Below are 23399 nucleotides of genomic sequence, written 5' to 3'. Positions count from 1 at the left end.
AACCACTGTGCGACCGTTCCCCCGCATCTAAAGCACCTCAAACCCTTCATTCAGCACAGGCCAGTCAGTGCATCCCGCTCCCCTCATTAAGAGACTGGATGAATCTCTGGGAATGCCGAGTTCAGCACTTACTTTGGGACAATTTATTACGTTAAAGGGGCTATATAAATACAAGTTGCTGTTGTTGTTGAACAGTCTGTGTGGATTGGACCCCACAATACAATTACCTGAGCTTGCAGAGCCTGCTGGGCTCGAGGAGGAACGATCACTGGATTCACGAGTCGATTGTTCCTCGGGCTCCTGATATGGGACTGTCTTGGGATCTGTAATAAAGGAAGAGAGACATGGGAGAGTACAGAGTGGAGAGCACCAGAACAAGTCATCAGGCTTGTTCTAGTGTCCGGAGAATTTCAGATACCAGTCTTTATAAAATGCATAATCATCTAATCTCATTCCCAGTGACCCAGTAAGCCTGGAGAGGGAGCGTGCGGTGCCCAATGCTACACTGGGGCTCTATAGCGATCAGTGGGCACCGCAGGGAAAAGAGTGTCCGATAGACACGGCGAACAGCGTCTGACACAGCTCCCTATATCTTTGATGAAAAAAAAGACGTTGTGTTTCAGTTCCTTTATTCGTTGTGCCCCTTACAACAAGGCGGGGGCACAATATAACTTTTTGTTTACGTTGATGACACGGGATATCCCAGAGTCACCCTGCTGGAACATTTCAAAACAGACGTGTTTACTTGCAACACCCAAAGCTCTAATTGAGCCCCTTGTATGACAAGTCCAGATTGCTGATTGGTCACCTTGGAGGACAAGACTGCCTGCTCCAGACAGAACAGTGTGTACTTGCAACAGATAGGACTCACCCTCATGGGTTAAGATATTCTCCCACCCAAAGACATTTTCTTGCTCCCACCACCCAAGTTACTGAGCTGCGAATGCTACCCAAGTTCATGATCTCCTCACCCCGCCCAAGTTCCTGATCTCCTCACCCCGCCCAAGTTCCTGATCTCCTCACCCCGCCCAAATTCCTGACCTCCCTACAACCAATTTCCTGACATACTCCCCCGGTGCAATTTCTTGACCTCCACCCGTCAAAGTTTCTGACGTCCTCCCCCAGCCCGAGTTCCTGACCTTCTCCCACGGTATGAGTTCCTGACCTTTTCTCCACCCCACGAGTTACTGCATCCCGCGAGTTCCTGACCTTCTCTTGCACACCGAGTTCCTGACCTTCTCGCCCCACCGAGTTGCGACATTCTCTCCACCCCCGCTAAATTCATGACCTTCTCTACCCCTCCCGATTTCCTGACCATCTCACCCCTGCAGTTCCTGACCTTCTCCCACCCGCGTCCCTGAACTTCTCTCCCCCGGGAGATCCTGATGCTTTCACCCCACCGAGTTCCTGACCTACTCTCCCCCCCACAAGTTCCTGATCTTCTCTCCCCATCCCCCGAGTTCCTCAAATTCTTCCCCCCATGTGCGTTCCTGACCTTAGCTCTCTGCCAGCCGAGTTCCTGATCTTGTCTTTCCTCCCGAGTTCCTGACTTACTCTTTCCCCCCGAGCTACGGACCTTCTCCCAGCACCTGATTTTAGGACATTCTCTCATCCCACCCAGAGTTCCTGACCTTCTCTCCGCCCACCCTGAGCTCCTGACCTTAATGCCCTCCCAGCCGTGTTCCTGACATTCTCTTTCCCCTCTGAGTTCCTGACCTTCTCCCACACCTGCTTTCCGACCTTCTCTCCCACCACCCCGAGTTACATTAGAACATAAGTAGGAGCAGGAGTAGGCCATGCGGCCCCTCAGGCCTGCTCCGCCATTCAATAGGATCATGGCTGATCCGAACCTAGACTCATGTCCACTTCCCTGCCCGCTCCCCGTAACCCCTAATTCCCTTGTCTGCAAGGACAATGTCTATCTCCATTTTAAATTTATTTAATGTCGCAGCTTCCACAGCTCTCTGAGGTAGCAAATTCCATAGAGTTACTACCCTCTGAGTGAAGAAGTTTCGCCTCATCTCAGTTTTGAAAGGGCAGCCCCTTATTCCAAGATTAAGCCCCCTAGTTCTAGTCTCACCCATCATTGGAAACATCCTCAGCGCATCCACCCGATCAAGTCGCCTTTAAATCTTATATATTTCGATAAGATCACCTCTCATTCTTCTGAATTCCAATGAGTAAAGGCCCAACCTACTCAATCTTTCCTCATAAGTCAACCCCCTCATCTCCGGTATCAACCGAGTGAACCTTCTCTGAACTGCCTCGAAAGCAAGTATATCTTTTCTTAAATATGGAAACCATAACTGTACGCAGTATTCCAGGTGTGGCCTCACCAGTACCCTGTATAACTGAAGCAAGACTTCCCTGCTTTTATACTCCATCCCCCTTGCAATAAAAGCCAAGATTACATTGGCCTTCCTGATCACCTGCTGTACCTGCATACTAACCTTCTGTGTTTCATGCACCAGGACCCCCAGATCCCTTTGTACTGTAGCACTTTGCAGTTTCTCTCCATTTAGATAATAAGTTGCTCTTTGATTTTTTCTGCCAAAGTGCATAACCTCACACTTTCCAACATTATATTCCATCTGCCAAATTTCTGCCGACTCACTTAGCCTGTCTATGTCCTTTTGCAGGTTTTCTATGTCCTCCTCACTCACTGTTTTCCCTCCCATCTTTGTATCGTCGGCAAACTTGGATACACTGCACTCGGTTCCTTCCTCCAAATCTTTAATATAGTTTGTAAAGAGTTGGGGTCCCAGCACTGACCCCTGCAGAACACCACTAGTCACTGATTGCCAACCCGAGAATGAACCATTTATCCCAACTCTCTGTTTTCTGTTAGATAGCCAACCTTCCACCCATGCCAGTATATTACTCCCAATCCCATGATTTTTTATCTTGTGCAGTAATCTTTTGTGTGGCACCTTGTCAAATGCCTTTTGGAAGTCCAAATACACCTCATCCACTGGTTCCCCTTTATCCACCCTGTTTGTTACGTCCTCAAAGAATTCGAGCAAATTTGTCAAACATGACTTCCCCTTCATAAAACCATGCTGACTCTGTCCGATTAAATTATGCTTATCCAAATGTCCTGTTACTGCTTCCTTAATAATGGACTCCAACATTTTACCAACCACATATATTAGGCTAACTGGTCTATAGTTTCCCACCTTTTGTCTACTTCCCTTTTTAAATAAGGGCGTTACATTAGCAGTTTTCCAATCTGCTGGGACCTTTCCTCAATCCAGGGAGTTTTGGAAAATTACCACTAATGCATTCACAATCCCTACCGCTACTTCTCTCAAGACCCTAGGATGTAAGCCATCAGGTCCAGGGGATTTATTCGCCTTTAGTCCCATTATCTTACCGAGTACCACCTCCTTAGTGATTTTAATCGTGTTTAGCTCCTACCCCCCTATAGCCCACTGTTTGTCCAGTGTTGGGATATTATTAGTGTCCTCTACTGTAAAGACTGATACAAAATATTTGTTCAGCGTTTTTGCCATCCCCATGTTCCCCACCACTAATTTCCTGGTCTCGTCCTCTAAGGGACCAACATTCACTTTAGCCACCCTTTTGCTTTTTATATAACTGTAGAAACTCTTGCTATGTGTTTTTATATTTTTTGCTAGTTTACTTTCATAATCCATCTTCCCTTTCTTAATTAATCTTTTAGTTATTCTTTGCTGGCTTTTAAATGCTTCCCAATCTTCTCTCCTCCCACTAGATTTGGCTACTTTATATGCCCTTGTTTTCAGTCAGATACTATCCTTCATTATTTACTTAGCCACGGATGGCTGTCTTTTCTTTTACGCCCCTTTTTCCTCAGTGGAATACGTTTTTCTTGAAAGTTGTGAAATATCTCCTTGAATGTACACCACTGCTCATGCACCGTCCAGACAACCTCTCCCCCCCAACCCGAGGTCCTGTCTTTATCGCCCTCCCACCCGAGCTCCTGAACTTCTCTTCACCGCCACCGCCCGCCCCAGTTCCTGATTTTCGGACCATCTCTCCTCCATCGTGAGTTCCTGACCTTTTCACCACCCACCCCGAGCTCCTGAAGTTATCGCCCTCCCACCCGAGATCCTGATCTTCTCCCGCCACCTGATTTTCGGACCATTTCTCCCCTCACCCAAAGTTCCTGACTTTTGCTCCCACAAGCCCAAGTTCCTGCCCATCTCAACTACTCACCCGAATTCCAGACCTTTTCCCCCACCCCGAACTCCTGACCTTCATTCCCCCACTCCGAGTTCCTGACCTTCATTCCCCCCACCCCGAGCTCGACCTTCATTCCCCCCACCCCGAGTTCCTGACCTTCATTCCCCCCACCCCGAACTCGACCTTCATTCCCCCCACCTCGAGTTCCAGACCTTCTTTCCCCCACTCCGAGCACCTGACCTTCATTCCCCCCACCCCGAACTCCTGACCTTCATTCCCCCCACCTCGAGTTCCAGACCTTCTTTCCCCCACTCCGAGCACCTGACCTTCATTCCCCCCACCCCGAGTTCCTGACCTTCTTTCCCCCACCCCGAGATCCTGACCTTCTTTCCCCCACCCCGAGTTCCTGATCTTCTCTCCCCCCACCCCGAGTTCCTGACCTTCTTTCCCCACACCCCGAGTTCCTGATCTTCTCTCCCCCCACCCCGAGTTCCTGACCTTCTTTCCCCACACCCCGAGTTCCTGACCTTCTTTCCCCCACCCCGAGTTCCTGACCTTCTTTCCCCACACCCCGAGTTCCTGACCTTCTTTCCCCCACCCCGAGATCCTGACCTTCTTTCCCCCCACCCCGAGATCCTGACCTTCTTTCCCCACACCCCGAGTTCCTGACCTTCTTTCCCCCACCCCGAGATCCTGACCTTCTTTCCCCCACTCCGAGCTCCTGACCTTCTTTCCTTCAACCCGGAGTTCCTGACCTTTCCCCCCAATCCAAGTTCCTGACCTTCTTTCCCCCCACCACGACCTCCTGACCTCCTTTGCCCCAATCCAAGTTCCTGACCTTCTTTCCCCCACTCCGAGTTCCTGACCTTCTCTCCCCCCACCCCGAGTTCCTGACCTTCTCTCCCCCCACCCCGAGTTCCTGACCTTCTTTCCCCCCACCCCGAGTTCCTGACCTTCTCTCCCCCCACCCCGAGTTCCTGACCTTCTTTCCCCCCACCCCGAGTTCCTGACCTTCTCTCCCCCCACCCCGAGTTCCTGACCTTCTTTCCCCCCACCCCGAGTTCCTGACCTTCTTTCCCAACAACCCGATTTCCTGACCTTCTTTCCCCGCACCACGAGTTCCTGACCTTCTTTCCCCCCACACCAAGTTCCTGACCTTCTGTCCCTCCATTCCGAATGCCTGACCTTCTTTCCCCCCACGCCGAGTTCCTGACCTTCATTCCCCCAATCCAATTTCCTGACCTTCTCTCCCCCCACCCACTGTTCCTGACCTTCTCTCTTCCCCGAGTTCCTTACCTTCTCAGTCCACCCCCACACACTGATGTCCTGACATCCTCTGCCCCCGCCCCCCGTGATCTTGAACTTCTCGCCCCCCCCCGGGTTCCTGACCTACTCTCACCACCCCTGACTTCCTGACCACCTCTCTACTCCATCACACCTCCTGAGATCCTAACATTCTATCAACACCACACGCCCCAAGTTCCTGAGCTTCCCCCACCACCCACTCTCAAGTTTCTGACTCTCTATCAACCACACAACCCACTCCAGCCCTCGAGTTCCTAAACTTCTCTCCCCACCCCGCACCCCATTCGGGACCCTGGCCTCCATTCACTCCCCAATGTTCCTGACCTTCTCTCCCCCCCTCCCCGGAGTTCCTGATTTTCTCCCCTACCCATGTTCATAACCGTGTCTTCCAAACGCCCCGAGTTCCTGATCTTCCCTCACCTCACCCCCCGTACATGACCTCCTCTCTCCCACCGACTGCCTGACCTTCTCTCCCCACCTTCCCCCTCCACGAGTTCCTGACATTCTCTCATGCCCATCCTAGTTCCTGACTTTCTCTATCTCACCACACCCAATAATTTCTGACCTTCTTTCACTCCCCCGAGTTCCTGACGTTATTCTCCCCTCCCGAGTTGCTGACCTTCTCACCCTCACCCCCGAGTTCCTGCCCGAATTCTCCACCTCCAAGTACCTGATCATCTCTCCCACCATTCCGAGTTCCTGGCAATCTACCCCACAACCCACCCCACCGAGTTCCTGACCTTCTCTCCAAACCCCAATTTCCTTACCTTCTCTGCCCTTGCCCCGAATTCCTGATCTTCTCTCCCCTCCCCCCACCACCCTGTTACTGTTCTTCTCATACCCCTGGTAACTGACTTCCTCTCACCCACCGAGTTCCTGACTCTCCCTCCCCCCACCCGAATCCTGACTCTCCCTCCCCCCACCCGAGTTCCTGACCTTCTCTCACCAGCTCCTCCCCACCTACGTCCAAACATTCTCAACATGAACCGCCCCGCAAGTTCCTGACCTTTTCTCACTCCCACCGCTCGACGTCCTGACCTCTTCACCTCAAGTTCATGATCTTCTTCCCACAACCCCCAATTCCAGAACTTCTCTCCCCACACCCGAGTTCCTGACTCTCTTCCACCCCAAGTTCCTGACATTCACTCACCTCCATGTGTTCCTGACCTTCTCTTGCCCCCAGAATTCCTGACCTTCTCCCCTTCGAAGTCCCGACATTCTCTCCCCTCACCGAGTTACTTACATTCTCCACCCACCCCGAGTGACTGACCTTCTCCCCCTAATCCCAGATTTATTCAGCTATTCTCCACACCCCATGAACTTGACCTTCTCCCCACCCAGATTTCCTGCCATTCTCCCCCGATTTCCTGACATTCAGCCCCCCGAGTTCATGACAATTTCCCCCCCCGAATTTCCTGCATTCTCTCCAGCCCGAGTTCTTGACATTCTCTCCCTCCCCCAGAATCTCTGACGCTCCCTCCCCCACCCAGATTTCCTGACATTCTCTCTCTTCCCACGAGTTCCTGATCTTCTATTCCCCTCTCAGTTCCGGACATTCTCACTCTCTCACCCCGATATCCACAGCTTCTCTCCTAACCGTGTCCCCGACCTTCTCTCCCACTCGAATTCCTAACTTTCTCTCTCTTCCCCCGAGTTCCTGAAATTCTCTCTCTCCCCCCGAATTCCTGTTCTTCTCTCGCACCACCCCCAGAGATCCTGACCTTCTCTCCCACCCGAGTTCCTGACCTTCTCTCCCTACCCCGAGATACTGACCTTCATTCCCACCAGATTTCCTAGCCTTCTTTCCCACCCGTGTTCCTGACCTTCTACCTCGTCGAGTTCCTGACCTGCTCTCCCCCCAGCCAATACCTGACCTTCTCTCTGCCCCAATTCCTGATGTTCTGTCTTGCCCCCACCAATACTTGACATTCTCTCTTCCGCCCAGAGGTCCTTACCTTCTCTTCCCTCCAGTTCCTGACCTTCTCTCTGCCACACCCCGCCCGAGTTCCTGACCTATTCTCCACCCCGAGTATCTGACATTCTCTCTGCCCCCCCGAGTTCCTGACGTTCTCTCTTCCCCCCAACAATACCTGACCTTCTCTCTTCCCCCAAGAGTTCCTTACCTTCTCACCCCTTTGTGTTCCTGACCTTCTCTCTGTCTCCCACTCCGCCGATTTCCTGACCCTCTCTGCACCCCCCAGTACCTGACCTTCTCCCTGCCCCGCAGTCCCTGACGTTCCCTCTCCCCACAGTACCTGACATTCTCTCTTCCCCACAGTACCTGACATTCTCTCTTCCCCACAGAGTCCCTGACCTTCTCTCCCCCTTCGAGTTCCTGACCTTCTCTTTCTCCCCCCACCCACCTCCCCCGAGTTCCTGACCATCTCTCCCTCCCCCGCCATGAGTTCCTGACATTCTCTCGCGCTCACCGAGTTCCTGACCTTCCCTCTCCCACCCCGAGTTCCTGACCTTCTCTCCCCACACCGAGTTCCTGGCATTCTCTCCCCCACCCCGAGTTCCTGACATTCTCTCCCCACCCCGAGTTCCTGACATTCTCTCCCCCACCCCGTGTTTCTTACCTTCTCTCCCCCACCCCGAGTTCCTGACCTTCTCTCTCCCCACCCCGTGTTTCTTACCTTCTTTCCCCCCACACCGAGATCCTGACCTTCTCCCCCCACCCCGAGTTCCTGACCTTCTCCCCCCACACCGAGTTCCTGACCTTCTCCCCCCACACCGAGTTCCTGACCTTCTCCCCCCACACCGAGTTCCTGACCTTCTCCCCCCACACCGAGTTCCTGACCTTCTCTCCCCACCCCGAGTTTCTTACCGTCTTTCCCCCCACCCCGAGTTCCTGACCTCCTTTCCCCCCACCCCGAGTTTCTTACCTTCTCGCCCCCAACCCGAATTCCTGACCTTCTCTCCCCCCACCGAGTTCCTGACCTTCTTTCCCTCCACCCCGAGTTCCTGACCTCCTTTCCCCCCACCCCGAGTTCCTGACCTCCTTTCCCCCCACCCCGAATTCCTGACCACCTTTCCCCCCACCCCGAGTTCCTGACCTTCTTTCCCCCCACCCCGAGTTCCTGACCACCTTTCCCCCCACCCCGAGTTCCTGACCTCCTTTCCCCCCACCCCGAGTTCCTGACCTCCTTTCCCCCCACCCCGAGTTTCTTACCTTCTCGCCCCCAACCCGAATTCCTGACCTTCTCTCCCCCCACCGAGTTCCTGACCTTCTTTCCCTCCACCCCGAGTTCCTGACCTCCTTTCCCCCCACCCCGAGTTCCTGACCTCCTTTCCCCCCACCCCGAATTCCTGACCACCTTTCCCCCCACCCCGAGTTCCTGACCTTCTTTCCCCCCACCCCGAGTTCCTGACCACCTTTCCCCCCACCCCGAGTTCCTGACCTCCTTTCCCCCCACCCCGAGTTCCTGACCTCCTTTCCCCCCACCCCGAGTTTCTTACCTTCTCGCCCCCAACCCGAATTCCTGACCTTCTCTCCCCCCACCGAGTTCCTGACCTTCTTTCCCTCCACCCCGAGTTCCTGACCTCCTTTCCCCCCACCCCGAGTTCCTGACCTCCTTTCCCCCCACCCCGAATTCCTGACCACCTTTCCCCCCACCCCGAGTTCCTGACCTTCTTTCCCCCCACCCCGAGTTCCTGACCACCTTTCCCCCCACCCCGAGTTCCTGACCTCCTTTCCCCCCACCCCGAATTCCTGACCACCTTTCCCCCCACTCCGAGTTCCTGACCTCCTTTCCCCCCACCCCGAGTTCCTGACCACCTTTCCCCCCACCCCGAGTTCCTGACCTCCTTTCCCCCCACCCCGAGTTCCTGACCACCTTTCCCCCCACCCCGAGTTCCTGACCACCTTTCCCCCCACCCCGAGTTCCTGACCACCTTTCCCCCCACCCCGAGTTCCTGACCTTCTTTCCCCCCACCCCGAGTTCCTGACCTTCTCTCCCCACCCCAAGTTCCTGACCTTCTTTCCCCCACCCCGAGTTTCTTACCTTCTTTCCCTCCAACCCCACATTCCTGACCTTCTCTCCCCCCACCCCGAGTTCCTGACCTTCTTTCCCCCCACCCCGAGTTCCTTACCTTCTTTCCCCCCACCCCGAGTTCCTGACCTTCCTTCCCCCACCCAGAGTTCCTGACCTTCTCTCCCCCCACCCCGAGTTCCTGACCTTCTTTCCCCCACCCCGAGTTCCTGACCTTCCTTCCCCCACCCCGAGTTCCTTACCTTCTTTCCCCCACCCAGAGTTCCTGACCTTCCTTCCCCCACCCAGAGTTCCTGACCTTCTCTCCCCCCACCCCGAGTTCCTGACCTTCTTTCCCCCACCCCGAGTTCCTGACCTTCCTTCCCCCACCCCGAGTTCCTTACCTTCTTTCCCCCACCCAGAGTTCCTGACCTTCTTTCCCCCACCACGAGTTCCTGACCTTCTCTCTCCCACCCCGAGTTCCTGACCTTCTCTCGCCCACCCCGAGTTCTTGACCTTCTCTCCCCCCACACCGAGTTCCTGACCTTCTCTCCCCACACCGAGTTCTTGACCTTCTCTCCCCCCACACCGAGTTCCTGACTTTCTCTCACCCGCACCGACTTCCTGACCTTTGCCCCCACCCCAGAGTTCCAGACCTTTGCCCCAGTACCTGTGCAATAAGCCATGTTACACCCGGGTGCCGGCTTCAACTCATAAACGAAGTAACTGCTGCAGTTTTTGATCTTTATCTCCTGGGTCGTGTCACAGGGATTTCCACCCGAGGTAAAACAAACTTTCCTCTCCACTTCTCCCTGTCCCACGGTGGGATGAGCACCTGAAACAAGGTTTGTAAATATTGAAGAATATAACCGAGGTGAACAATGCTGGACAGTGAATGTAAATCTGAGATTATAAAGTCTGAAATTACCCTTTAACCAGCCTGATTTGTGTGTGGAGCAGTGATGCTTTGGAACCTCAGTCTCGGGAATCTTCCATCCACCAGAACTGGAACAACAATCACAGAGTCAGACCCTGAACTGATGGCTCTGATTAACTGATACAAAGACTGGGAACTGGCTGGTTGGGAAAGGTCACACCGTGTTTCTGCTCTTCAAGTTAGGGGCCGGGGATAAATAGCTGGTGAGGGTTAAAGCTGGTGGTTGGAGATTAGTAACTGTTAATACTACATTAATTAGTAACTGTTAATACTACATTAAGTTAGTAACTGTTAAAACTATATTAATTAAGTAACTGTTAATACTACGTTAAATTATTAACTGTTAATACTTTAATAAGTTTATAACTGTTAATATCATATTATATCCCTAACTTTAATTAGCTACTCCTTAGTCAAAATTTTCTTAAAATTAGTTAATAGTCCAATAAATAGAGGTATGGCAGGGCCGCCCAGTCCGACAGAATTTGCATGCTCTGCCATATGCGAAATCCAGGACGCTTCCTGTGTGAAGCAGGTGCCGTCAGCTGGAGGAGCTCACGCTCTTGGTTTCAGAGCTTGAGCAGCCGCTGGCGTCACTGCGGTGCATCACCCAGGCTGAGAGCTACTTGGATGGTACGTTTCAGGAGTTGGTCTCTCCGCAGCTAAGGAGTGCGCAGGCAGAGTGGGAATGGGTGACCCACAGACGATAGAGGAGGACCAGGCAGGCAATGCAGGAGTCCCCTGACTGCTTCTCTGTTCTTAAAAGTGGAAAGGTCAATGGTTCCTCTGGGGAGTACAGCCAGGGCCAATTCCATGGAACCACGGGTGTCTCAGCTGTACAGGGATGGGCGGAGGATGATAGGGAATGCAATAGTGGTAGGGGCTTCGAGTTAGGAGAGCAGATAGGCGTTTCTGTGACCACAGAATTTAATCCAGGATGTTATGTTGTCTCCCTGGTTCCAGGGTTAAGGATGACACTGAGTGGCTGCAGAACATTCTGAGGGGGGAGGGTGAACAGCCATAGGTCGTGGTCCATATTGGTACCGACAACATAGGTAGAAAGAGGGATGAGGTCCTTCAGGCAGATTTTAGGAAGCGACAATAGAGTTTAAATAGATGGAATGCAAAGGTAGTAATCTCTGGATTACTACCGGAGACATGCGTAAGTTGGTATAGATATAGGAGGATTGAGCAGATGAATGCATGGCTGGATGGATGGTGCAGGAGGGAAGGCTTCAGATTCCTGGGGCATTGGGGCCTGTTCTGTGGGAAGTGGTACCTGCACAGGTCGCAAGGGTTGCATCTCAACAGAGCCGGTACCAACATCCTCACTGGGAGGTTTGCTAGTATTGTTGGGGAGGGCTTAAAATAAATTGGCAGGGGGATGGCCTTCAGGGTGTAGCATTAGAAAAGAGAAACAAAGGGCACAAATGATTGTGACAGATGGATAGTGCTAAAGTAATAAACAGTAAGGTATTGGGTGGGGTCAGACTAAGGGAGAACACAGGATGGTCTACGACAGGTTTACAGTGTATGTATGCGAACTTGCGAAGCATAGTAAAAATGCTGTTGAGCTGCAGGTGCAACAAACCACATGGGAACATGATATTGTGGCAAAAACAGAGACCTGGCTCAAACAAGAGCAGGGTTGTGTATTAAATACTTCTGATTATAAGATGTTCAGGAAAGATATGGACGGAAAGATAGAAGGTTGTGAAGGAGAATGTTACTGTGCTGGAGAGAGAGGATGTCCTGGAGGGGTCAAAGACAGAATCTATATTGCTAGATTTAAGAAATAAAAGTTTATTCCATCGGCCACCAACTATTGGTAAAAATATGGAAGACCCAATCTCGCAGAGAAATTACAGTGAGATGCAAGAACTACAGAGTAGTGATAATGGGGGACATCAACTATCCTAATATAGACTAGGATAGTAATAGAGTAAAGGGCAGAGAGTGGGAAGAATTTATGAAGTGTGTTCAGGAGAACTTTTTCATCAGTATGTTTCTGGCCCAACGAGGAAGAATGCATGTTTGGAACTTGTTCTGGGGAATGACGTATGTCAAGTGGAGCAAGTACCAGTAGGTGAAACATTTAGGGAACAGAGATCATAGTATCATAAGGAATAACAACAGAAAATGCTGGAAATACTCAGCAGGCCAGGCAGCATCCGTGGAGAGAGAAACAGAGTTAACGTTTCAGGTCTGGGACCCTTCATCATAACTGGAAAAAGCTGGAGATGTAACAGATATTAAGATCTGTTACTCTCCACGGATGCTGCCTGGCCTGCTGAGTATTTCCAGCATTTTCTGTTATTTCAGATTTCCAGCATACGCAGTATTTTGCTATTACAATAGTATCATAAGGTTTAGATTAGAAAGTGAATATGACATGGAACTATCTAAAGTAAAAACAGCTAATTGGAGGAAGGCTAATTTCAGTGGGTTGAGAACGGATCTGGCCCAGGTAAACTGGAATGAAAGATTGGCATGCAAATCTGTAATTGAACAAAGGGCTGCTTATAAGAGTAAATAGTTCGGGTACAGCTGATGTATGTCCGCACTAGGGGAAAGGTAGGGCAACTCACGTCAGAGCTTTCTGAATGATGAAAGAGATAGAGAGTAAGATGAAGCAGAAAAAGAGTGCATATGACAGATATGAGGTCGAGAAATCATCTGAGAATCAGGCTAAATATAGAAAGTTCGGAGGAGAAGTGAAAAATAAATAAGACGGTCAAAGTGAGGGGATGAGAATAGAATGGCAGCTAACAAAAATGTAATCCAAAAGTATTGTATAGTGATATAAATACTAAACACGTAGTAAGAGGAGGGGTGGGACCAAATAGAGCCCAAAATGGAGACGTTCACATGGAGGCAGAGGGCATGGCTGAGGTGCAAAATGAGTACTTTGCATCCGTCTTCACCAAGGAAGAAGATACTGCCATGGACATAGCGAAGGAGCAGGTAGAGGACATACTGGATGGGAGAAAAAAAGAGAAAGAGGAGGTACTACAAAGGCTCGCTGTACTTAATATAGAAAAGTCCGTAGGTCCAGATGGGTTGCATCCTAGGATGCTGAGTGAAGTGAAGGAAGTAATAACGGAGGCGCTGGCCATAATCTTCCAATCCTCCTTAGAAACGGGAGTGGTGCCAAAGGACTGGAGAATTGCAAAAGTTACACCCTTGTTCAAAAAAGTGTGTAAAGATAAACTCAGCAACTACACACCAGTCGGTTTAACTCTTTATTGGTGATGCTTTTAAAAACAATAATCAGGGACAACGTTTACAATCACTTGGCCTAGTGTGGATTAATTGAGGAAAACCGGCACGGATTTTTTAAAGACAAATCGGGTTTAACTAACTTGATCAAATTTTTTGATGCTGTTACATAAACGGCAGATGAGGGCAATGCGGTTTCCAAAAGGCGTTCAACACATTGCCACGTAATAGCCTTGCCAGCAAAGTTAAAGCCCATGGACTAAAAGGGGCTGTGGCAGCATGGATACCAAATTGAATAAGTGACAGGAAACACAGAGTAGAGGAGAATGGTTGTATGTCGGACTGGAGTAATGTATACAGTTTTGTTCCCCAGTGGTCGGTTCTAGGACCACTGCTTTTCTTAATATATATTAATGAATTGAATGTGGGTGTACAGGGCACAACTTCAAAATTTACAGATGACGCAAAACTTGGAAGTACAGTGAACAGCGAGGAGGATAATGATAGACTTCAAGAGGATATGGATAGGCTGGTGGAATGGGCAGACAAGTGGCAGATGAAATGTACTGCAGAAAAGTGTGAACTGACTCATTTTGGAAGAAAGAAAGTGTAGAGGAAATATAAACTAAAGGGAACAATCCTAAAGGGGGTCCATGAACAGAGGGACCTAGGGGTATATGTGCACAAATCGTTTACGGTAGCAGGACAGATTGAAAATTCAGTTGAAAAAGCTTACGGAATCCTTTGCTTTATGATTAGAGGTATAGAGTACAAAATGTGGAAATTATGTTGAACTTGTATAAAACCCTGGTTTGGCCTCAACTGAATTTTTGTGTCCAATTCTGGGCACTGTAAATTAGGAAGGATGTGAAGGTCTTAGAGAGGATTCAGAAAAGATTTACGAGAATGTGTCCTGTTTGAGGGACTTCAGTTACGTTGATAGAATGGAGAAGCTGGCGATTTTCTCGTTAGAGCAAAGAAGACTGAGAGAAGTTTTGAAAGAGGCGTCTAAAATCATGAGGGGTCTGAAAAGTGTAGATAGAGAGAAAGGGTTTCCATTTGCAGAATTGTCGAAAACTGGAGGACACAGATTTAAGGTGATTGTCGGAAGAATCAAACACGACATAGGAAAAACATTTTTACTCAGCGAGTGTTTAGGATCTGGAATGCAGTTCCTGAAATGGTGGTGGAGGCAGACTCAATCGCGGCTTTCAGAAGGGAGTTGCATAAGCACCTGAAGAAACAAAATGCAGGGCTACGGGGAAGGGCGGAGGACTGGGACTAACAGAATTGCTCTTGCAGAGAGCCAGCACAGACTCGGTGGGGCAAATGGCCTTCATCCGTGCTGTAACCATTCTATGATTCTATGAAAGACTGGGGCGCGCAGAGAGTAACGTAAACTGGAGCCCGTCCTTTATTCCCTGTCCCCGTTCTATATCCCCCTCTACCTGTGGTCTCTCCCTTTACTCTCTGTCCCCGATTATATCCCCCTCTCTCCCGGGTATCTCTCTTTATTCTCTGTACCCATTCTATATTCCCCTCTATGCCGGGTATTTCCCTTTACTCTCTGCACCTGTTCTAAATTCCCCTTTATCCTGGGTATCTCTCTTTATTCTCTGTCCCCGTTCTATATTCCCCTCTATCCCGGGTATCGCCCTTTACACCCTGTCCCTGTTCTATTTTCCCCTCTATCCCGGGTATCTCCTTTCACTCTCTGTCCCCGTTATATATTCCCCTCTATCCCGCTGTTCTCCTTTAATCTCTGTCCCCGTTCTATATTCCCCTCTATCCCGGGTATCTCCCTTTATTCTCTGTCCCCGTTCCATATTCCCCTCTATCCCGGGTATCTCTCTTTACTCTCTGTCCCCATTCTATATTCCCCTCTATCCCAGGTAACTCCCTTTACTCTCTGTCCCCGTTCTATATTCCCCTCTCTACCGGTTATCTCCCTTTACTCTCTGTCCCCGTTCTATATTCCCCTCTATCCCGGGTATCTCCCTTTATTCTCTGTCCCCGTTCCATATTCCCCTCTATCCCGGGTATCTCTCTTTACTCTCTGTCCCCGTCCTATATTCCCCTCTATCCCAGGTATCTCCCTTTACTCTCTGTCCCCGTTCTATATTCCCCTCTCTCCCGGTTATCTCCCTTTACTCTCTGTCCCCGTTCTATATTCCCCTCTATCCCGGGTATCTCCCTTTACTCTCTGTCACCGTTCTATATTCCGCTCTATCCCGGATATCTCCCTTTACTCTCTGTCCTCATTCTATTTTCGGCTCTATCCCGGGTATCTCCCTTTACTCTCAATCCCCGTTCTATATTCCCCTCTATCCCGGGTATCTCCCTTTACTCTCTGTCCCAATTCTTTATTCCCCTCTATCCCGGGTATCTCTCTTTACTCTCTGTCCACGTTCTATATTTCCCTCTTTCCCGGGTATCTCCCTTTACTCTCTGTCCCCGTTCTATATTCCCCTCTATCCCGGGTATCTCCCTTTACTCTCTGTCCCCGTTCTATATTCCCCTCTATCCCGGGTATCTCCCTTTACTATCTATCCCCGTTCTATATTCCCTCTATCCCGGGTATCTCCCTTTAATCTCTGTCCCCATTCTATATTGCCCTCTATCCCGGGTATCTCCCTTTGCTCCCTGTCCCCGTTCTATATTCCCCTCTATCCTGGGTGTCTCTCATTACTCTCTGTCCCCGTTCTATATTCCCCTCTATCCCGGGTACCTTTCTTTATTCTCTGTCCCCGTTCTATATTCCCCTCTATCCTGGGTATCTCCCTTTACTCTCTGTCTCCGTTCTATATTCCCCTCTATCCCGGGTATCTCCCTTTATTCTCTGTCCCCGTTCTATATTCCCCTCTATCCCGGGTATCTCCCTTTACCCTCTGTCCCTGTTCTATATTCCCCTGTATCCCGGGTATCTCCCTTTATTCTCTGTCCCCGTTCTATATTCCCCTCTATCCCGGGTATCTCCCTTTAATCTCTGTCCCCGTTCTATATTCCCCTCTATCCCGGGTATCTCCCTTTGCTCTCTGTCCCCGTTCTATATTCCCCTCTACCCCGGGTATCTCCCATTACTCTCTGTCCCCGTTCTATATTCACCTCTATCCCGGGTTTCTCCCTTTACTCTCGGTCCCCGTTCTATATTCCCCTCTATCCCGGGTATCTCCCTTTACTCTCTGTCCCCGTTCTATATTCCCTCTATCCTGGGTATCTCCCTTTACTCTCTGTCCCCGTTCTATATTCCCCTCTATCCCGGGTATCTCCCTTTAATCTCTGTCCCCGTTCTATATTCCCCTCTATCCCGGGTATCTCCCTTTACTCTCTGTCCCCGTTCTAAATTCCCCTCTATCCCAGGTATCTTCCTTTACTCTCTGTCCCCGTTCTATTTTCCCCTCTATCCCGGGTATCTCCCTTTACTCACTGTCCGCGTTGTATATTCCCCTTTATCCCTTTACTCTCTGTCCCCGTTCTATATTCCCCTCTATCCCGGGTAACTCCCTTTACTCTCTGTCCCCTTTCTATATTCCCCTCTTTCCCGGGTATCTCCCTTTACTCTCTGTCCCCGTTCTATATTCCCCTCTATCCCGGGTATCTCCTTTTACTCCCTGTCCACGTTCTATATTCCTCTCTATCCCGGGTATCTCCCTTTACTCTCTGTCCCCGTTCTATATTCCCTCTATCCTGGGTATCTCCCTTTACTCTCCATCCCCGTTCTATATTCCCCTCTATCCCGGGTATCTCCCTTTACTCTCAGTACCCGTTCTGTATTCCCCTCTATCCCGGGTATTTCCCTTTACTCTCTGTCCCCGTTCTATATTCTCTCTATCCCGGCTATCTCCCTTTACTCTCTGTCCCCGTTCAATATACCCCTCTATCCCGTGTATCTCCCTTTACTCTCTGTCCCCGTTCTATATACACCTCTATCCCGGGTATCTCCCTTTAATCTCTGTCCCCATTCTGTATTCCCCTCTATCCTGGGTATCTCCCTTTACTCTCTGTCCCCGTTCTATATTCCGCTTTATCCCGGGTATCTCGCTTTACTCTCTGTCCCCGTTCTATATTCCCCTCTATCCCGGGTATCTCCCTTTACTCTCTGTCCCCATTCTATATTCCCCTCTATCCCGGGTATCTCCCTTTACTCTCTGTCCCCGTTCTATATTCCCCTCTATCCCGGGTATCTCCCTTTACTCTCTGTCCCTGTTCTATATTCCCCTCTATCCCGGGTATCTCCCTTTACTCTCTGTCCCCGTTCTATATTCCCCTCTATCCCGGGTATCTTCCTTCACTCTCTGTCCCCGTTCTATATTCCCCTCTATCCCGGGTATCTCTCTTTACTCTCTGTCCCCGTTCTATATTCCCCTCTATCCTGGGTATCTCCCTTTACTCTCTGTCCACGTTCTATATTCCCCTCTATCCCAGGTATCTCCCTTTCCTCTCTGTCCCCGTTCTATATTCCCCTCTATCCCGGGTAACTCCCTTTACTCTCTGTCCCCGTTCGATATTCCCCTCTATCCCGGGTATCTCCCTTTACTCTCTGTCCCCGTTCTATATTCCCCTCTATCCCGGGTATCACCCTTTAATCTCAGTCCCCGTTCTATATTCCCCTCTATCCTGGGTATCTCCCTTTACTCTCTGTCCCCGTCCTATACTCCCCTCTATCCCAGGCATCTCCCTTTGCTCTCTGCCCCGTTCTATATTCCCCTCTCTCCCGGTTATCACCCTTTACTCTCTGTCCCCGTTCTATATTCCCCTCTATCCCGGGTATCTCCCTTTACTCTCTGTCACCGTTCTGTATACCGTTCTATCCCGGGTATCTCCCTTTACTCTCTGTCCTCATTCTATTTTCCGCTCTATCCCGGCTATCTCCCTTTACTCTCAATCCCCGTTCTATATTCCCCTCTATCCCGGGTATCTCCCTTTACTCTCTGTCCCCGTTCTATATTCCCCTCTATCCCGGGTAACTCCCTTTACTCTCTGTCCCCATTCTATATTCCCCTCTATCCCGGGTATCTCCTTTTACTCCCTGTCCCCGTTCTATATTCCACTCTATCCCGGGTGTCTCTCTTTACTCTCTGTCCCCATTCTTTATTCCCCTCTATCCCGGGTATCTCCCTTTACTGTCTGCCCACGTTCTATATTTCCCTCTATCCCGGGTATCTCCCTTTACTCACTGTCCCCGTTCCATATTCCCCTCTTTCCCAGGTATCTCCCTTTACACTCTGTTCCCGTTCTATATTCCCCTCTATCCCGGGTATCTCCCTTTACTCTCTGTCCCTGTTCAATATTCCCCTCTATCCCGGGTATCTCCCTTTACTCTCTGTCCCCGTTCTATATTCCCCTCTATCCCGGGTATCTCGCTTTACTATCTATCCCCGTTCTATATTCCCTCTATCCCGGGTATCTCCCTTTAATCTCTGTCCCCGTTCTATATTCCCCTCTATCCCGGGTATCTCCCTTTGCTCCCTGTCCCCGTTCTATATTCCCCTCTATCCCGGGTGTCTCTCTTTACTCTCTGTCCCCATTCTTTATTCCCCTCTATCCCGGGTATCTCCCATTACTCTCTGTCCACGTTCTATATTTCCCTCTATCCCGGGTATCTCCCTTTACTCTCTGTCCCCGTTCTATATTCCCCTCTATCCCGGGTATCTCCCTATACTCTCTGTCCCCGTTCTGTATTCCCCTCTATCCTGGGTATCTCCCTTTACTCACTGTCCTCGTTCTATATTTCTCTCTATCCGGTGTATCTCCCTTTACTATCTATCCCCGTTCTATATTCCCCTCTATGCCGGGTATCTCCCTTTACTCTCTGTCCCCGTTCTATATTCCCCTCTATCCCGTGTATCTCCCTTTACGCTCTGCCCCGTTCTATATTCCCCTCTATCCCGGGTATCTCCCTTTACTCTCTGTCCCCGTTCTATATTCCCCTCTATCCCGGGTATCTCCCTTTACTCTCTGTCCCCGTTCTATATTCCACTCTATCCAGGGTATCTCCCTTTACTCTCTGTCAGCGTTCCATATTCCCCTCTATCCCGGGTATCTCCCTTTACTCTCTGTCCCCGTTCTATATTCCCCTCTATCCCGTGTATCTCCATTTACTCTCTGCCCCGTTCTATATTCCCCTCTATCCCGGGTGTCTCCCTTTACTCTCAGTCCCCGTTCTATATTCCCCTCTATCCCGGGTATCTCCCTTTACTCTCTGTCCCCGTTCTATCTTCCCCACTATCCCGGGTATCTCCCTTTACTCTCTGTCGCCATTCTATATTCCCCTCTATCCCGGGTATCTCCCTTTACTCTCTGTCCCCGTTCCATATGCCCTCTATCCTGGGTATCTCCCTTTACTCTCTGTCCCCGTTCTATATTCCGCTCTATCCCGGGTATCTCCCTTTACTCTCTGTCTCCGTTCTATATTCCCCTCTATCCCGGGTATCTCCCTTTATTCTCTGTCCCCGTTCTATATTCCCCTGTCTCCTGGGTATCTCCCTTTACTCTCTGTCCCCGTTCTATATTCCCCTCTATCCCGGGTATCTCCCATTACTCTCTGTCCCCGTTCTATATTCCCCTCTATCCCGGGTTTCTTCCTTTACTCTCTGTCCCCATTCTATATTCCCTCTATCCCGGGTATCTCCCTTTACTCTCTGTCCCCGTTCTATATTCCCCTCTATCCCGGGTATCTCCCTTTACTCTCTGTCCCCGTTCTATATTTCCCTCTATCCCAGGTATCTCCCTTTACTCTCTGTCCCCGTTCTATATTCCCTCTATCCCGGGTATCTCCCTTTACTCTCTGTCCCCCTTCTATATTCCCCGCAATCCCGGGTATCTCCCTTTACTCTCTGTCCCCGTTCTATATTCCCCTCTATCCCGGGTATCTCCCTTTACTCTCTGTCCCCGTTCTATATTGCCCTCTATCCCGGGTATCTCCCTTTACTCTCTGTCCCCGTTCTATATGCTCCTCTATCCCGGGTATCTCCCTTTACTCTCTGTCCCCGTTCTATATTCCCTGCTATCCCGGGTATCTCCCTTTACTCTCTGTCCCCGTTCTATATTCCCCTCTATCCCGGGCATCTCCCTTTACTGTCTGTCCCCATTCTATATTCCCCTCTATGCCGGGTATTTCCCTTTACTCTCTGCACCTGTTCTAAATTCCCCTTTATCCCGGGTATCTCTCTTTATTCTCTGTCCCCGTTCTATATTCCCCTCTATCCCGGGTATCGCCCTTTACACCCTGTCCCTGTTCTATTTTCCCCTCTATCCCGGGTATCTCCATTCACTCTCTGTCCCCGTTCTATCTTCCCCACTATCCCGGGTATCTCCCTTTACTCTCTGTCGCCATTCTATATTCCCCTCTATCCCGGGTATCTCCCTTTACTCTCTGTCCCCGTTCCATATGCCCTCTATCCTGGGTATCTCCCTTTACTCTCTGTCCCCGTTCTATATTCCCCTCTATCCCGGGTATCTCCCTTTACTCTCTGTCTCCGTTCTATATTCCCCTCTATCCCGGGTATCTCCCTTTATTCTCTGTCCCCGTTCTATATTCCCCTGTCTCCTGGGTATCTCCCTTTACTCTCTGTCCCCGTTCTATATTCCCCTCTATCCCGGGTATCTCCCATTACTCTCTGTCCCCGTTCTATATTCCCCTCTATCCCGGGTTTCTTCCTTTACTCTCTGTCCCCATTCTATATTCCCTCTATCCCGGGTATCTCCCTTTACTCTCTGTCCCCGTTCTATATTTCCCTCTATCCCAGGTATCTCCCTTTACTCTCTGTCCCCGTTCTATATTCCCTCTATCCCGGGTATCTCCCTTTACTCTCTGTCCCCCTTCTATATTCCCCGCAATCCCGGGTATCTCCCTTTACTCTCTGTCCCCGTTCCATATGCCCTCTATCCTGGGTATCTCCCTTTACTCTCTGTCCCCGTTCTATATTCCGCTCTATCCCGGGTATCTCCCTTTACTCTCTGTCTCCGTTCTATATTCCCCTCTATCCCGGGTATCTCCCTTTATTCTCTGTCCCCGTTCTATATTCCCCTGTCTCCTGGGTATCTCCCTTTACTCTCTGTCCCCGTTCTATATTCCCCTCTATCCCGGGTATCTCCCTTTACTCTCTGTCCCCGTTCTATCTTCCCCACTATCCCGGGTATCTCCCTTTACTCTCTGTCGCCATTCTATATTCCCCTCTATCCCGGGTATCTCCCTTTACTCTCTGTCCCCGTTCCATATGCCCTCTATCCTGGGTATCTCCCTTTACTCTCTGTCCCCGTTCTATATTCCGCTCTATCCCGGGTATCTCCCTTTACTCTCTGTCTCCGTTCTATATTCCCCTCTATCCCGGGTATCTCCCTTTATTCTCTGTCCCCGTTCTATATTCCCCTGTCTCCTGGGTATCTCCCTTTACTCTCTGTCCCCGTTCTATATTCCCCTCTATCCCGGGTATCTCCCATTACTCTCTGTCCCCGTTCTATATTCCCCTCTATCCCGGGTTTCTTCCTTTACTCTCTGTCCCCATTCTATATTCCCTCTATCCCGGGTATCTCCCTTTACTCTCTGTCCCCGTTCTATATTTCCCTCTATCCCAGGTATCTCCCTTTACTCTCTGTCCCCGTTCTATATTCCCTCTATCCCGGGTATCTCCCTTTACTCTCTGTCCCCCTTCTATATTCCCCGCAATCCCGGGTATCTCCCTTTACTCTCTGTCCCCGTTCTATATTCCCCTCTATCCCGGGTATCTCCCTTCACTGTCTGTCCCCGTTCTATATTCCCTCTATCCCGGTTATCTTCCTTTACTCTCTGTCCCCGTTCTATATTCCCCTCTATCCCGGGTATCTCCCTTTACTCTCTGTCCCCGTTCTATATTGCCCTCTATCCCGGGTATCTCCCTTTACTCTCTGTCCCCGTTCTATATGCTCCTCTATCCCGGGTATCTCCCTTTACTCTCTGTCCCCGTTCTATATTCCCCGCTATCCCGGGTATCTCCCTTTACTCTCTGTCCCCGTTCTATATTCCCCTCTATCCCGGGCATCTCCCTTTACTGTCTGTCCCCATTCTATATTCCCCTCTATGCCGGGTATTTCCCTTTACTCTCTGCACCTGTTCTAAATTCCCCTTTATCCCGGGTATCTCTCTTTATTCTCTGTCCCCGTTCTATATTCCCCTCTATCCCGGATATCGCCCTTTACACCCTGTTCCTGTTCTATTTTCCCCTCTATCCCGGGTATCTCCATTCACTCTCTGTCCCCGTTATATATTCCCCTCCAACCCGGGCATCTCTGTTTACTCTCTGTCCTCGTTCTATATTCCCCTCTATCCCGATGTTCTCCTTTAATCTCTGTCCCCGTTCTATATTCCCCTCTATCCCGGGTATCTCCCTTTATTCTCTGACCCCGTTCTATATTCCACTCTATCCCGGGTATCTCCCTTTACTCTCTGTCCCCGTTCTATATTCCCCTCTATCCCGGGTATCTTCCTTCACTCTCTGTCCCCGTTCTATATTCCCCTCTATCCCGGGTATCTCTCTTTACTCTCTGTCCCCGTTCTATATTCCCCTCTAGCCCGGGTATCACCCTTTAATCTCTGTCCCCGTCCTATATTCCCCTCTATCCCAGGTATCTCCCTTTACTCTCTGTCCCCGTTCTATATTCCCCTCTATCCCGGGTATCTCCCTTTACTCTCTGTCTCCGTTCTATATTCCCCTCTATCCCGGGTATCTCCCTTTATTCTCTGTCCCCGTTCTATATTCCCCTGTCTCCTGGGTATCTCCCTTTACTCTCTGTCCCCGTTCTATATTCCCCTCTATCCCGGGTAT

At 50.3% G+C, this 23399-nt stretch overlaps 1 protein-coding gene across 1 annotated transcript in view; it reads right to left on the bottom strand.

Moving 5' to 3' along the window:
• The window catches only part of LOC147091437 (uncharacterized), a 221570-nt gene that overhangs the window by 88954 nt on the left and 109217 nt on the right, over positions 1-23399 (bottom strand). Inside the window, exons 3-5 of the mRNA XM_085976599.1 lie at positions 10369-10445; positions 10111-10275; positions 228-323 (exon numbers count right to left, since the gene is read on the bottom strand). Of these exons, the coding sequence (XP_085832725.1) occupies positions 228-323; positions 10111-10275; positions 10369-10445 (338 nt within the window). The remainder of the gene's footprint in view (positions 1-227; positions 324-10110; positions 10276-10368; positions 10446-23399) is intronic.

This window comes from Somniosus microcephalus, unplaced genomic scaffold (genome assembly GCF_052327205.1).
Source record: "Somniosus microcephalus isolate GS21.2 unplaced genomic scaffold, FLI_Smic_1.0 unresolved_chr3, whole genome shotgun sequence".
In the NCBI taxonomy this organism is placed as follows: domain Eukaryota; kingdom Metazoa; phylum Chordata; class Chondrichthyes; order Squaliformes; family Somniosidae; genus Somniosus; species Somniosus microcephalus.
This window is presented reverse-complemented; position numbering and strand designations above follow the sequence as displayed.